Genomic DNA, 16,018 nt, shown 5'->3' with positions numbered 1-16,018 from the left:
ATACATGTTTTAATACTTAATAATTATTATTTAATTGTTGATTAATTTTATATAAATATATATATATATATATATATAATGAATTGTGTAATATTACATTTGATATACATTTTATTTATTTTAAATATGACTATGAAAAAAACAAAAAACATAAAAAGGACAAAAAGAGGAAAAAGCCCTTTGAAAATGACCTTAATTTATATTTACAGTTGCTCTAGTAGAACAATTGTTAGATAGTTATTAGAAAAATTTCTAAATTGTCAATTTCATAGTATTATTTTGACTCAGTGGCCCCCGGTCTGCACTTTACTCAGGTCTAATATAAATTATATTATTTATTTGAACTTCTCTAATAAAGATTCTTCTCAAACAACAAGACATACACAACTTCCTCCACCCCTGACAGTAACAAGACACCCTGGGCTGTCCCACCGTCTGGACCCCGTCCAGGTCGGATCCATGTTCGGGGGGTCCACGGGTGGTCCGTCCTGTCGCGCTCACTGACACCCGCGTGCGTGCGTGCGTGCGCGCCTTCACTTGCGACTGACGTCACATCCAGCATGGCGGTCAAGGTGACTCCGTTAGTGTTTCTAACAGATTTTTAACTTTAAACTCGCGACGGTGTGTGTGTGAGTGAACAGCGGGAGTGAGCGAGGGTCTAACGCTGACCTGGATCTTACGTGTCAGCGTGTGTGTGTGTCCTGGTCGATGCTGAGGCTGGTTCTCTCACAGCCTCTCAGTGCATCTCTGCTGCGGGCTGTCAGAGCAGGATGTTGCTTCAGTGTGGGATCGATAAACATCTAAACTCTTAAGGCTTGTGTTTAATATCTCATTGAGTAGAATGACGTTTGTTTGTTGCAGGTGCAAGCAACCAAAAGAGCAGACCCTCATGACTTAAAGAGCATTTTCCTTAAGGTGAGTTTATTTTCTTCAATGAGACATTGAAGGGACCTGGTGGTTCTTCAGAGCATGTGTTTGAGGAAAAGGTCAAATTCTAATTTTGGATCCGCTTCAACATACTTGTGTGCATGTTTTGATGTCGACTTGAAGGACCCCTGCCTCCAGTGTTTGTGCGTGTTTACTCCTTCATGTTCTGGAGAGAACTTCCTGAAAGTGTGTCTCTGATCCCTCCACAACACTTCACTCTATGATGCACATTCAGGTGGAAGAGTTAATTACTGGAAGCTGATTCTGAAGCTGCTGTGGTTCCATTAAGACGTGCTCGAGTCCCACTGCGAGGGTGAAAAGATACACAAGTGTGAGAGGGTGAAAGAGCGCCACTGAATTGCTGGGAGTTAATATTGTCACTTAAAACATTAATTCAGTGAATGTAAAAGAAGATGCCTCTCCTCCCAGCTCTTGTTTATATCCTTCTATCTTGGCTCGGCTGCCCTTTCCACTGCCAGTTCATGCCGTGCTTGTGTTTCCAGATTTAGCTCCATTCCGTCTTGAAACCCAAGTCCTGGCCTAAAAATGGCCTCGCGTATTAAAGGAGGACCGACAGTTCTAGTAGAGCACAGAGACTGTTCTCGCTGATTGTAATGTTTTGTGTCTTGATTTGTGGTTTCTGTACACGTGAGAAGTTTGAGTTCGTTGCGACCACTTTCTCAATGTTCTCCTCAAGGAATGTCTCAGTGCGACTCTTTTATTACAGCTAATGTTTCCAGATGAAACAACACGTAGAAGCGCGGAGCAGCTTTGATGCAGGAAAAAACTCGCCAATGTTATAACAGTAATTCTGAAGACATTTTAATGACTGTGGTGGCATCATGGTAATACAATCAGAACAATTAACAATAGACTATTAGTAAATTGCAATGTTAAATTATGACCTTCATCTTTATACAAAACTATTGTCTTTGTTCTACTACTGCTTCTAATCCTCAATATTTCAGGAGGTATATTATAGATTTAAAGTAACAAAATATTATTTTTAATGTGTATTGTGCACATTACTCTTTTTTTTTTTGCTCTCTGATATTTGGTTGTGAGTCCGTTTATCAATATATTATTTATTTTATTATTTTATTATAATTGTATTGATTATTATTTTTAACTAATTATTTAAATATTTTAAACATACATCACACTTCAACAAAGTCACAAAACAAAAATAAAAAATATGAATATAAGAATAGGGAAACAAATAAAACATGTATATTAATGATCATAAAAAAGTATATATTAAAATATTCTGTTTATCCCAGCATTTCGTACCACTCTGCCTAACCTCAATTGGTGTGTCAATTCTTTCATAATAAAAATGTATTTTGATAAAGTTAAGTTATATTTTGTACATGATCTTAATGTTCACCCTACTTATGATTTTTAAATCTAACTCAATTTTGTTTCTCAATCCCTTTTATTATATTTTTCTTGAAAACATTCTTAATATTGTTTCTCAATGTGTAACTTTAAATATTTATACTTATTTAGTTGTACTTTCAGTTTTTCATTTAAATGATATCTCCTTGGATAATTTAAAGAAGTTAGGATTAATTTCCTGTCTTTTTAATTGAGTTTGTAAGAAAACCCTAAACATATGTTTGTCTCTGCCTCAGTATGCGAGTGTGGTGGAGGATGGGGAGCATTACATGACCCCCCGAGACTTTGTGCAGAGCTACCTGGGCCTGCACACGCAACCTCAGCATAATCCCAAAACGGTGGCGCTTCTGGCAGGAGTGGCTGACACCACTAAAGATGGGTGAGGACGGAGATATTGAGCTTCTGTCTCTGTTTAAAACATCAGTTTTGTTGACATAAAATAAAATGTCTGTGTTTATATCAGGACTCTTAAAGCTGTTTTTATTCTTTTTCTCTCTTTCCAAACAGACTCATCTCTTTCCAGGAGTTTCAGGCGTTTGAGTCGGTCTTATGTGCTCCCGACGCTCTCTTCATCGTTGCCTTCCAGTTGTTCGACAAGAGCGGCTCCGGGAACATATCCTTTGGTATGTTGCTGACTCTGCAATTAAGTCATCAACGGGTCATTTCGGAATCTCTTTTAAAAAACAATTTTACATTATTTAACACACAAATATAATTAGAAAATTATAGTTTTGTTATTTCATTGTAGATTTAAAGAATTTATACTCCTTAGTTAAAAAATATAGATGAATAACTTTCACTGCAGCTACACTGTTAGCCACTAGCTAACGGTTAGCTAGTGGCTAACAGCGCTAGCTGCTAACTTAATGTTTGTTAGCTAATAACAGAGATTTAGTTTAATATTTTCTTTACTTTAAACTAAAAACAAGTAAAGAGCTCCATCCTTCTATCTCTATCTTTGTTATGGGGTGTTTAAAGCAGCTCTGGTTAGTTTTTGGTACCTTTAATATTTTTGTACTAAAATAACTTGTATTGACACATCAACTTAAAACTAGTTGAATGACTCGTATACGATGACTTGAGGTGTTTTGTGTGATCTTTATTTTCACTGTAAAAGTTCTTGGGGATGGTGTGAACATGCTACATATCGTGCCGAATGTGGTGGTGGTGGGGGTGGGGGGTTTACGGTACAAAAACAAAGCTAAATTTATGTTATTTACAAAGCCACCATAACGCATATCATATTTCATTATCCACAATATGATTCAATACCTCATCAGTATCCATCCGTCATTCAGCCAATGGAAGTCTGGAAACAGAAAATTCTTCCAACTGTTGCAAACCAGGACATGGCAACTTTTAGCGAGTGCTCATGGGAAATGTGGTCTCCCGTCGGGCTAAACACTACCACTTTAGTCCTCTGGCGTCGCTCGACTTAAAATCGCATAGAGCTGCTTTAAGTCCGATCCTAAGTTTACAAAAACAAAACTTAATCATTTTTAATTGTCTGGTAACTTGCTTGAGACTTTGGCTCCTGCAAAAGTCAGATGATGTCACCCCCTGTCACTCAAAGAAAGAGTGTCTCTGTAATAGTCAGAACAAGCAGTTACAGCCAACATAAATCATTAAGCATATCGTTTTCTAACGAAAGCATCATCCAAATCGTAAAATAATTAGTAAATAACTGTTAATTAATAAGAATTTTGACTGACCATTTTTGGTGATAATTCTATGTGGAAATTAACGTGTAGATTAATATGCATTAAGCCAACACTTTAATGAGCAGTTTGATTCCTTTCAGTACATTTCTCGCTGCTCATAAATGGAGAAAAAAGACACTGGTTTCATAGAATCTCCTGTTAATCTTTGGATGAACAGGAAGCACGGTTGAGCTGGGGAAGAGTGTCAGAATTGACTGCACACTCCAGCTGAGAGTTGTGTAGAATGTCACATAATGACCAGCTACATCTGACAAGAGGAAAAATGAATGTGGGATTTACAAAAGAGCTGCTGATTCGATCGACACTGAGAGCCTTCGGCGAATTGACTGAGAACCAGGAAGTATAAGAGCACCAGGAACGTCAAACTGCCAATTCAGCTGAACTGACCTTTTAGTTTTCTCCTCAAATGTAACGAGAATGTTTTATTTCTTCTTTTTTTTTCGCCTCCTGCATTTTCCTCGTCTGTGTTGACTCATGTCTTACTCTTCCAGAGAATGTGTGCGACATCTTCAGCCAGACCACAGTTCATCACCACATCCCGTTCAACTGGAACTGTGAGTTCATCCGGCTGCACTTTGGCCACGAGAGAAAAAAGAACCTCAGCTACACAGAGTTCACTCAGTTCCTGCAGGTATTTGTTTTGTTTTCCCCGCTCCAGAACCAAAACCTTATTCTGGTTATGAAAACAGCTGCATGTTTAATCGCAGAGATTTTGAATCTGGGCCACTAAAAAAATATTGCAACATAACAGGGTCAAAACTTCTAGTTAAATCTCTGAGCCAACTGCGTGTTCTTCTGTGCCTGCGTTTCCTCTTGGCATTTGTACCGATACTGTACCATGGAACCCTTTCTGCAGTTCTGACATTAACAGTTATCAAAAAAAAGATTTTTCTGCTTCCTTTTAGTCTTGGATACATTTTTCCTAACAAAAATTTCGATCAAAACATTAGAAACAACACAGAAATTCAATTTAAAAAGTCATTTTTAAAGTAACTTCATGTGATTTAGCCCCAAAATATTTCTGACAGGAAATAACAGACAGGATTCTGGCTACAAGACAGACTTATTACAGTCTGTCAAAAGACAGGGTCTATAGATATTGGAAAGTCGAAATAGCTATTCAATGAAGTAGAAAAGTGGCTCGAAATTCATTCCTGATGAAAGTAAAATCAGATATTTCAGTGAGTTTCACTAAACTCTTTGCATATGTCACAATAAAATATGAGTTATGATTGATTAACACACCAGGACTTGTTACCAAAGTCTGGATATATGTGTATTAAAATATGTCATCTGATTTCTGTTGTAAGAAACCATTCAAGTGTCTTTACATGTTAATAATTCTCTGAAGGTGAATTTAGCTTTTTTAAAGTCTTTTACGATGGAAAGAAATGCTGAATTCTACAAAAATGTGTTATGATCTTATTTCTGGCTCTTTGGTCAGAAACTGATGGTTTTGTTTCAGGTAATGTAATGAAAAAGTAAGTTGTTTTTTATATGGAGGTAGATTTGTTTCTTTATTATTTAATCAAAACTATTTTTAAATACAAAGAAGAAGCTTTAATATTTTGATAAAAAAGAAATATATATCAGTATATAAGTACTGTATATGTTCAATCAAAAATATTTAAATATATTTTAACAAAGTACTTTATCTAATGTAACCAAAAACTTTCTTCATTTGCTGTGTGCTTCAGAGGAAACATGCAGACAGTGATTTCTCTCTTCACTCCTCCCTGCTGGACGTTTACGATGTGTTTTGTGCACCCAAACAACGTCCACTAGCCTTCTTTGACATGTACGCTGTTCAAGCTTCAACAACAGTACACCCTGGTTCTTGGTCAGCATCGAGGTGTTTGACAGAACCACTGGGTGGTCCAAAGAGTCGGTCTCAATTCCAGCTCTGCAGTGGTGCAGATCCCTCGGAGAGCTTTGGATTTTATCATTGTTGACGTGCCCCCCCCCCTCCCAAATACTGGAGGATTGTGTGTGCGGCTGCTAATATCTGTTTTTCTATCTTGTCCAATCTGATTACCAAAAACACAACCAGCCTCTCCAACCCATTTTTGACATCTAAAATGGCCGTCACTTTCTGAGCTACACAAATTAGTTAGAGTCGTAGATTGTAGAAGTTTGTGATCAGATATTTTAATAACTGACACCATCCAAACATGGACCAGATTCACCTGCTAATGCCTCTTACACGGATTAGCTCAACCCCACCTTAGCAAATCAGAATAACGCCCCACCCTAAATATTGTAACTTACAAGGCAAAGATTATTGTCGTTATTCACACTTTTACAAAATGGCAGCTACTAACTACTATTTACATGGCTAATTGGTTACCAAAATACTGAATTTAATTTGTTTAGTTAATTCTTTTGCCATGTCAAAAGTGATCTACGTTTATGAGTGATTGGCTGGGCGGCAAAGCATTACGTGAGCTGTTCAGGTCAGTCTTTTTTTAATCTGCGTGAAAAAAAGGGTTTGAAAAGGTTGGATTTTTTTTCGCTTCTTGATGTAACTTTTCTTTCTTGAATAATAAACACAACACAAATCTATCATAAATACAACTTTATATTAGCACTATTACTACTTAAATCCTTAATGCCTTTTCCCTCGTACATGAAGCAGCTGCAGTCAGAAACGGCAAAGATTCTTGTCATTATTCACACTTTTACAAAAACAATCACAGAATTTAGTAGGTAGCACTTATTAGCGCACCACCTTATTTATGGTGTCATGAATTTAAACTGCTTATAGGTCGCTACAATACTGAATTAAAATTCTACATCTGTTTATGTTAACAGTAATCGTCAACTGTAATTGATCACCTGGGCGGCAAAGCATTACGGGAGCTGTTCCAGTCACCGTTACTGAAACGGATGTTGTGAAGGATGGCATGTGATTAGCAATGTTGATTTTGCACGGTCAAATAAATGTTGCTTAATTTAATAAGCGAAAAATGAAACGCCACTTTGCAACTTTACCCTGCCATCTAGTGGCATGTAGACAAAGAGAGTCATTAACGGATTCATCGCGACATAGAAACTCATGATTTTTACCGCAGGATTATCTCTCTTATTATCTTATCAGAAACAATGTGTAAAGCAGCAGCTGTTCGTGATGAGATCCGACTCTGACCCGGTCATCCTCCCTCCGCATCTCGTCTGATTGCTCAGTTGTCATATTGAATCATTTTGCTGCACACACACACACACACACACACCTGCCGTCTGTTATCGGACTGCCCGGGATGCGGTTTCCATTAGTCTCCGGAGAGGCGGCGGTGATTACGAGAGACGGTCTCTCGCTCCCGCCGCCCGCGTCTGATGACTTCTCCACCAGGCCCACGTTATTTAACTTGGTCTCGATTTCCATTTCACAGCTCGCTCATCACGCACGTTTGTCTCCGCGGTGTCTTGCAGGAGCTGCAGCTGGAACACGCTCGCCAGGCCTTCCTGCAGAAAGACAACAAGAAAAGCGGCGCCATCACGGCGCTGGACTTCAGCGACATCATGGCCACCATCCGGCACCACATGCTGACACCATTTGTGGAGGAGAACCTGGTCTCGGTGGGTTATTAGAAACGGGTTAAAAGACCGTCAGGTGATGGGTTCTCTGTGCAGGCTGCAGGTGGAAGCACCTCCCACATGGTGAGCTTCTCCTACTTCAACGCCTTCAACTCGCTGCTCAACAACATGGAGCTGGTGCGCAAGATCTACAGCACGTTGGCCGGATCTCACCGAGACACCCTCGTCACCAAAGGTACACCTGAACCACACGTGTCCGACCCCCCCCCCCCTCCACCCCCGACCCCCTCTGTGAGAGGAGAACATGTTTGAAGTACGATATGAAATGAAGCTGTGTGATGGTGTTTCAACTTTCTTGACAGAATGGTGTGAGTGACCACACAGGGAACATTTTCTGTAGCACTAAATTACGAAGGTAAATGGAAACGTTTAACCTGGTAATCAGATCACTTCCCCTCCATGTAGATCTGTGTAACTGATAGTCGTCAGTCACATCTGCTCCTAATTGTGTTTCCTCTTAAGATGCAAACTGCTCCTTCACTCTCACCGTTTCTCCTCCGCCTCCTCCTCCTTTCTTTTAATGTTTCTGTTGCTGCCGAGTATTTGCAAATCTTTCTTGTTGTTTGGGTGACCACACTGAGGCTGCAGGACACGGCGGGTGTCAGTCACGGCAGCACTCATGCTGATGGAGCCGAGCTTCTAAGTGAAGGTTACAATCCGTGGACCTGACAGCAAGGGCCTAGCGGGGGAAGCTGAACAGTCTTTTTCCCTCATTCCCGAGCGAAAACCCTGAGATTTCCTTTTAGTAAGACCACCTGATGGTGACAGAGCGCCGCAGCAGGTGTCAGTGAAGGAGTGAATATAGAGTGAGAGAGTGCGTCGCTCTTCCTCGGAAAGCAATTCAATGATTCGTGTGGGTGAAACGGCTTCCACTGTCAAACAACAGGTGATAATATTTGCAAATACTAATCGACATCAGACCCCTCTGATTGTATCCAACATGGATTTCTTTCTCCCGCCTAAATGCCTTTGAGCCTCTGCCGCCTTCACTGTGCTTCCTCTCTTCCTCCTGCAGAGGAGTTTGTCCACGGCGCCAACAAGTTTGGTCAGATCACTCCCATGGAGATTGACATCTTGTATCAGCTAGCAGGCCTGCACTCCCACTCCGGGTAAATTACCTCCTCACAGGCATGGACTGAGATTAATAATGATAAATCACAAAATGAAAATACTTGGATTGAATCTAATCTAAGCTTTGTATTGTGAAAAATCTGACGAAACTATAGATATCATGATATAGTGGCAACTAGTCAAACTATTGTATTTTTGCAGTTTTTCCTCCACATCTTAAGATTCAGCCCATTGAAATTAATTCAAATTATTTTAACTGGGCCGTTGTTTAAAATACGCCGGGGACTGTCAGTGCATGTTCTGGGGAATCTACAATCCTTTAACACATGCACGCGCAGGCACAACTGCCTCTCTTGATTTACCATGTTTTAAGGCCAACAAATTAGGACCAAAAATGTATAGTATAGTAGCAGTGTATTACACAGTCTGGGGAATCAGTGACCCATTTGCACATTTGTGTTTCATTACAAAACAAAAATTCATTTATAAAGATGATCCATTTGATAAAAAAGAAAGAAAGGAAAATGTATCATTGAGTCTATACTATCAAGTATTAAAATCAAGTTGGCTATTAAGTTGTTCTAGGAAAAGGATTAGCATTTCAGTTTAGAGGTAAACAAAGCATGTGCTCTGTTTTGTGAGATTGTGCCTGCAAAACAGTGGTTCCTCTTAGAAGCTCTCAGTTTATCACAGGGAAAATAATTGTGTCATGTCTCAACTAATGTACTGTACTTAGTAAATGACAAAGGCTGGTGATGCTCAGAGTAAATGTTCACAGAAACCTAATTTTTTCTCTTCATCCATCATAGAATTAATGCTTTGAGCCTAAAAGAGACAGAATGTTATGTAATATATATGTTTTTCGGTGCAACTCGCATGTTTAAATGGATCTCTAGATTTCCTGACACTCGTATACGTTTTTTGTCAGAATACATTTGCAGTAAAAACATACACACAAAAATTTGTGCAGACTTGCCAGATCGTTTACTGACAATAACTGCTGTTCTAGACAAAACAAGTGGCAACGATCCCTCCTGGAGTTCAAGCCTGTATTTGATTCATGTTCCTATTGTCTATCCAGTGTCCACTGAAGACCTCGTGCACCATCACTCTTCCTTCATTTCAAGGCTAATAATCTTTCTTAAATGAATTCAGATCCTCCTCCAGAGGAGTAAACCTGATCCTCCACGGTTATATGCTTGTTAACAAAAAGCTATCACAGATTGTGTTTAACGACGGAGGCTCCACCAGCAGGTTTACAAGACAAACATAAAAACGTGGAAAAAGAGTTAACGACGAATGAGGCCAGTGGGAAATATCCGTGTCTTGATAAATGAGACACAAAACACTTTAATGGACTGGTGGTGCCACGGGCGCTGGTCCAGCTTTGTTTGTTTATACAAGCTTGAATTAAAGTTGCGGTAACTTCCATTTATACGCCCGTAAAAAGATCTGTGGAAAAACTGACATCATCAGATGTTTTCCTAACTTCTCTGCATCCCTGCTGTTGTTTGTCAAGGCGCCTCAACTTCGCCGACATCGAGAGGATAGCGCCGCTGGAGGAAGGAGCCATGCCGTATCACCTGGCCGAGGCCCAGAGACAGGTACTCTGATTGAGTCCCTCCAAATACACCTCACATCCCGCTGCCTTTTATCAAAGCCTTTTATCCGAGAAGGTGTGAAAAAAAAGACTATTCGGCGACTGAATTAGTAGAGTGCTCCTATTTTCCTTCCTTGTGAAGTGCCTTACTTAAACTCCCAGATAAAAGTACAGCAATTATCGTTATAGAAGGAAATGAATTGTTGCATCTCTGCATGAAAGGCTTGCCCCATTTCTTCCACTATAGCTGCACATACAGCAGGACTGCAATCACACATCTGAGAAGCTAATAAGACGCTTTTATCAGTGTGGTGCTTGACCGTTTTTGGAGCCTTCAGCAAATGGCAGAAATGGGGAGGGAGTCAAGGTGCATGTGCGGGAAGAGAGTAGATGGAGGGGATGCACATTGTTTAGGTTTTAAGCGATGCTTTTCCCGTTTCCAATGATTTTTTCACGTGTTTCAATTTTAAAATACTTTGTACTATCACTATTATTTTTAAAATGTATTTTATTGACAGAAGATTTTCGGTTATAAAACGACTCTTTGTCTCACGACTGGCATCTAAAAAAGTAGGTCACTCTGCTCGGGGTTATAAAGTTAGTGGAGAGTCAAAATGGCGGATGAGAGAATTTAATGTTCCTTAAACTAGATTAGAAGACCGTATGAAAAAAGTTTAAAAATAAATGCTCCTGTCTCTGGTTCCTCAAAGAAGCTATCAGATTAACAGGGATTTCGAATTTAGGACCCCTGGGATTATATTCTCTGGTGCATCGCTAGGTGTTTAAATTTGTGTGTGGGCTGTTGACGATATTGTCAGATGATTAGAAAAAAAGATTCCATTTGAGGTGAAGATGCGAAACTGAAAATTGATATGTTTTTGATGGTTCTTGCCAATGGCTGTGTAAGGATTATGACCCACAGATTTGGTCATCGTTCTAGGTAACTTTTCCAGGCAACTCAATCTCATTTTCACCGGGGGCTTTAATTAATGGTGTAAAATGATTAAATCCCTATAATGACTTTTTTAGTTTGTTCACCCAAAAATCAAACTTCACTCAATTTCACTCAACGTCGTCGAAAAATAAAACACTTATAAAAATTACAATACCTCCATATAGTGGTTGTTTGTGATACCTGGACGACGATAAATTAAAATGAACATTCATTTTAACTATAACATTATAACTCCAAAAAGAGACGGATTACTCTGAAAATAATCCCAACCCTTAGTCGACATGAGGGTAAGTAGAAATGAAAGAAGTTTGAACTATCAGTTTACAATTTCACCAATTTTTTCACCTCATTTTAATTAACATTAAGGATTTTAACACCTTCCTGCATCCCAAGACTAGAACTCTGGAAGTCTCACGGTCAATTGAAACTGTGTTCGCTGCAGTAAAATCTGGCCTTTTTACCTATTTTTTTCTGAGAAAGATAAAAATCTGAGATGCCTTGCCTCCTGGCTACTACTATCAGAACCTGTGACATTATGGTACCGGCCATGGTTCCCCAGTCACTTCTCTGTATCCGGCTGTGGTCCACTCACTCCTGAAGCGGCTCAGAAGTCTGGAATCTGATTCCTCTTGGGGATTTCTGTAGTTCTCCGCCTGCCCTTTAGTGGAAGTGGACTAATTGTTTAAAACCTTTGATCATGACCAGGATCTCACGAGCATCCAGCCTCTCCACATCTGGTCTGGAAGATGCTGGCGCACATGTGCGATGTTCCTGTCGATGCTTATCTGGACATGGAAAAAGTTCAAGGGGCTTATCTTCGCCACGTGAAAAACATTGTCAGCATCTTTTCTTCAGAGCAGGAAAATTAGAAATCACAGTAAGAAATAAAAGACTTTCAGCTCGGAGCCTCCTCATGAAGTCCTTTATTGTGTCCAGAGCGGGTCGTCTGACATTTCGCGACGATGAATCAGACAGTCTGTCGTGACACATCCACATTCCTTCCCCTCCTTCCGCTGGACATATTTTCTTTCCACAATGTATCTGATTCTCTTTAATTTTAATACGTCTCCTGATGCACCCCCCGAGTCACTCCACCACTGGTGTCTTTTTGTCTCACACAGCACGGCCATGAAGCGTCTCGGTCAGTCTGGCTCCAGGCGGCAGAATCTGCCTACAGGTTCACTCTGGGCTCAATTGCTGGAGGTGAGTGACATGTCTGCTGCCGGGCCTCGGGCCTGCCGAGGGGGTAACCTTAGCCGACCAGACTGGTGCCTGAGAGCCTCGGGCGGCCCATTGTGTCGCCGGCCGAGGGGCTGTGATGTGAAGCTCCCGCATTGTGCTGCCGTGCCACCAGTGGCTCCGGGCTGTCTTCGGAGACGGAGCTCTGGAATGACACAAATCTTCCGGAACCGCACTCTCTGGAATCTCCCGTCTAATTACACTAGAAGGGATTGATACTTCGGAACCTCTGACATAACCCGGTCTGAGATAGGAACAGAGCCCTGCGTTGTGCGTGTCTGGCGGGAACAGGTGTGCGAGCTGATGCATGTTTGTGTTAACTCATGAAAGACAGAAGCCTTAAGTATAATGTAGAGATTTAGATTCTCAGAAAAACAAATAGAATAATTGTGTGGATTTAGTGTTCTTATGTCCATATTGTCTGATCATATTGCCACTTCTTTTGAAATTTTCTGTTTTTGGTTCTATTGCCCCCCACAGTCAATAATGTGGCATTTTAAGAAGGTTAATAACCCAATAATGGTGGTTCAATGTCGGCTACTAACTGCAAGACGCAGGCAGACCCGGAACCAGTCCCTTACAAGACGCTGGTAGAACAAACAACAGAAAGTACCCTGGTTCACTCCAAACTTTCCTCCAGCAGGAATAGAACCTAAACCCTATTGCTCAATCATTTATTCCCGATAGCATGACTTACATGTCTCAGAACTTTCTCATAAGAGCCAAAAGGAAACTTTTTTTTTCTGGATGGTTCTCTGGTCGTGTCCCTGCATGAACTGCAGTTACTGAAGGATACACCCTCTGGGCCCCCGCAAACACTACACAGTAATAAAACCTCTCTCACTCTTCTGCCAGAGTAAGTACATGATGCTGGTGTTGTAAACAAGTGGAGCAAGACTACATGAACTACATGAACTACACTTAAATTTACAAACTTTACAAACTTAATCATCGTAAACAGGTTTTAAAGTGGACCACTAAAAGGATGTATTTTTTCCTTTTGTTAAATAATAATAAATAATAAAGTAATAAATAATACATCAGTTAAATTAATTATGAACACATGATTTTACACTTATTTTAAAGTTAAGACTGCGTAGCAAACATCTCATTTTCAATTATATAATTACAACAATTGAAACTTCTCTCTCAAATAAAAGCACATGTGTCAGAGATTGAAGTTGTTTTATCTGGACTAGAAGAACTTTTAGCATGTAATAAAGTTTGTAGATCACCCACATTCATTCATGTAGATATCATGACCTTTCTTTTCCTTTTATCTTTTCTCAAAATGCCTTTATTTCCTTTGCCACATTGAGGAATTTAAGGTTGTCACAGCAGCTCAGAAAACATTTTATATATACTGTATATATTAAGATGAACACATGTTAAGACATTCTGTACACATGTTAAAAATCATAATAAAAACAATAATGAATACAAAAGGATGAGAAGATACAGTAATATAATAACAATGATAATATATGATATTAGAAAACATTTTCAGGAACAGATTATACTCTACAAATACCGAAAAATCAGTCAAATAGAACTGTTTTTTTATATATATATGTTTGAAATGTCCAAAAAATTATCATTTCTCCTGAAATGGACTTTGGACTGTTATTTTTTTTCGTGACAACCTGTAATATTCAGGGGGGAATCTGGAATAAGTGTATGAATTCAACCTCTTGAATGATAATGTTTAACAGGTTTGAATTAATTGTTAATCTAATCAATGTGACTAGATTCCCTTTTTGGCAAAGAGTATGAAATGAAAATGGTCTTTCTATCAATTTCATTTAAGTTTTATTGTTGTTAAGTTTGTTGTTGAGTTGTTTCAGAGTTGTGTCCTTGTGTGTGCGACAGCGACGGGGGCCACAGCGGTGTACCCCATCGACCTGGTGAAGACCCGCATGCAGAACCAGCGCTCCACTGGCTCCTTCGTCGGGGAGCTGATGTACAAAAACAGCTTCGACTGCGCCAAGAAAGTCCTGCGCTACGAGGGCTTCTTTGGATTTTACAGAGGTAACCTGCGAAGACACCGGGTTAGAGCGGCGTCAGAACTTCTCAGCGCTAATATCAACAACATGTTTGGCTAATTAGCACCAGACCCCCCCCCCCTCTTAAATGAGCGCCTAGAGGCTGTGTTTTCATTAAGTGTAAACCAGCGAACGCTCCCCGAGGAGAGTGACCTGCAGAACTCAGGTCGAGCCGGTGTCTGCTCTACCTCTGCGCCGGTGCCGATAATGGTGCTGAAGTCTGCTGATATACAACGCTCGTTCCCTCTGGCTGAAAGAAGTCATGACTGCCACCTACTGCCTCGTCCAGCTCCCTCACACGATACGAGGCGCAGCAATCACTCAGCAGCTCCTTCAGAAGTTTATCTTGTTCTGATGAGGGACGGTTATTTCCTCGCCAGCGCCTGATCACTTGTTCTAAACTTTAGATCCTGAAAGAAGCCTTTTGTTGCCGCATCTGTTAATATTCATGGCTTTTGTTTTGTGTGTTTAAACCCGCGCCAACTCTCCGACTTAAAAAGAAAGAAGGAATCTCGACTTCCTCTCAGGTATTCTAATGGCGTCTATGAATAATATTTTGCAGGTCTCGTCCCGCAGCTCATCGGCGTCGCTCCGGAGAAAGCTATCAAACTCACGGCAAGTCATCGAGTGTTCCCCCCAAAGAAACATCTGCAATCAGGATACGACCGCCAAGTTTACCATCAGCGCCGTGATAGTGTCTCATCTGCCGTTCTTCATCTTGTTGTTTTTTTTCTTCTTTTTTTAGATGAATGATTTTGTCAGGGACAAGTTCACCTCCCAAGATAACACCATCCCTCTGGCTGCAGAAATCCTGGCTGGTGCATGTGTGAGTAAAACACACAACTTGCTTGGATGAACTGTCGTGTTTCAGCTCATACAACACTGGTCCACAAATACTGGTCCACAAACACTGGTCCACAAACACTGGTCCACAAACACTGGTCCCAAAAACCCTGGTCCGGACCCTGCTACCGTCCGTGAGGCATTGGTTACCAGGCCCCACAGAAACTAAACCAAAAATAATAATTTCCCTTTTATTATTTAATATTGTCTAACAGAGGTTTTAGAAAAAAGTATCCTGTGACTCCAGACATGTCAAAAACTATATTGAGACAGGTTTTTTTTGCCTCTAATGCTCTTCTATTTTCAACTTTTTTTTCTGTGAATAACTTGTCAGACAGTGTCAGATGGTTAAGGAAAATAAACAAATACATAAAATTAAATCATTTTATGTATTCGTTTATGTTATGGAACAGATTTTTTAGAATGACATACAATTAGACAGTAAATGTCCAACAGTGAGAAAACATACAAAAACATGCAAAAATTAAACAACAAAATATAAATCTAAGGAGGAACAAAGACATGCAAGAAAAAGTGAAAGACTCTGCCCCCCAGTTGAGTTGAGACCCCTGTATTGGAGTGTAAAACTCGAGGACGGGGGTCCAGACCCAGCATGAGCTTTAAATGC

At 40.1% G+C, this 16,018-nt stretch overlaps 1 protein-coding gene across 1 annotated transcript in view; it reads left to right on the top strand.

The window, feature by feature from the left end:
- The first annotated feature begins 478 nt into the window (after nt 1-478).
- LOC148068672 (electrogenic aspartate/glutamate antiporter SLC25A12, mitochondrial-like) overlaps nt 479-16,018 on the top strand; it is a 21,361-nt gene continuing 5,821 nt past the window's right edge. Inside the window, exons 1-13 of the mRNA XM_087804886.1 lie at nt 479-572; nt 862-915; nt 2,562-2,704; nt 2,833-2,948; nt 4,538-4,677; nt 7,476-7,622; nt 7,677-7,815; nt 8,656-8,749; nt 10,231-10,315; nt 12,388-12,469; nt 14,375-14,533; nt 15,110-15,162; nt 15,293-15,373. Coding sequence (XP_087661012.1) covers nt 561-572; nt 862-915; nt 2,562-2,704; nt 2,833-2,948; nt 4,538-4,677; nt 7,476-7,622; nt 7,677-7,815; nt 8,656-8,749; nt 10,231-10,315; nt 12,388-12,469; nt 14,375-14,533; nt 15,110-15,162; nt 15,293-15,373 — 1,305 coding nt within the window. The 5' untranslated portion in view covers nt 479-560. The remainder of the gene's footprint in view (nt 573-861; nt 916-2,561; nt 2,705-2,832; nt 2,949-4,537; nt 4,678-7,475; nt 7,623-7,676; nt 7,816-8,655; nt 8,750-10,230; nt 10,316-12,387; nt 12,470-14,374; nt 14,534-15,109; nt 15,163-15,292; nt 15,374-16,018) is intronic.

This window comes from Callionymus lyra, chromosome 12, assembly GCF_982586985.1.
Source record: "Callionymus lyra chromosome 12, fCalLyr1.hap1.1, whole genome shotgun sequence".
Taxonomy (NCBI): domain Eukaryota; kingdom Metazoa; phylum Chordata; class Actinopteri; order Syngnathiformes; family Callionymidae; genus Callionymus; species Callionymus lyra.
Note: the sequence above shows the minus strand (reverse complement) of the source record. Positions and strands in the feature narration are given on the sequence as shown.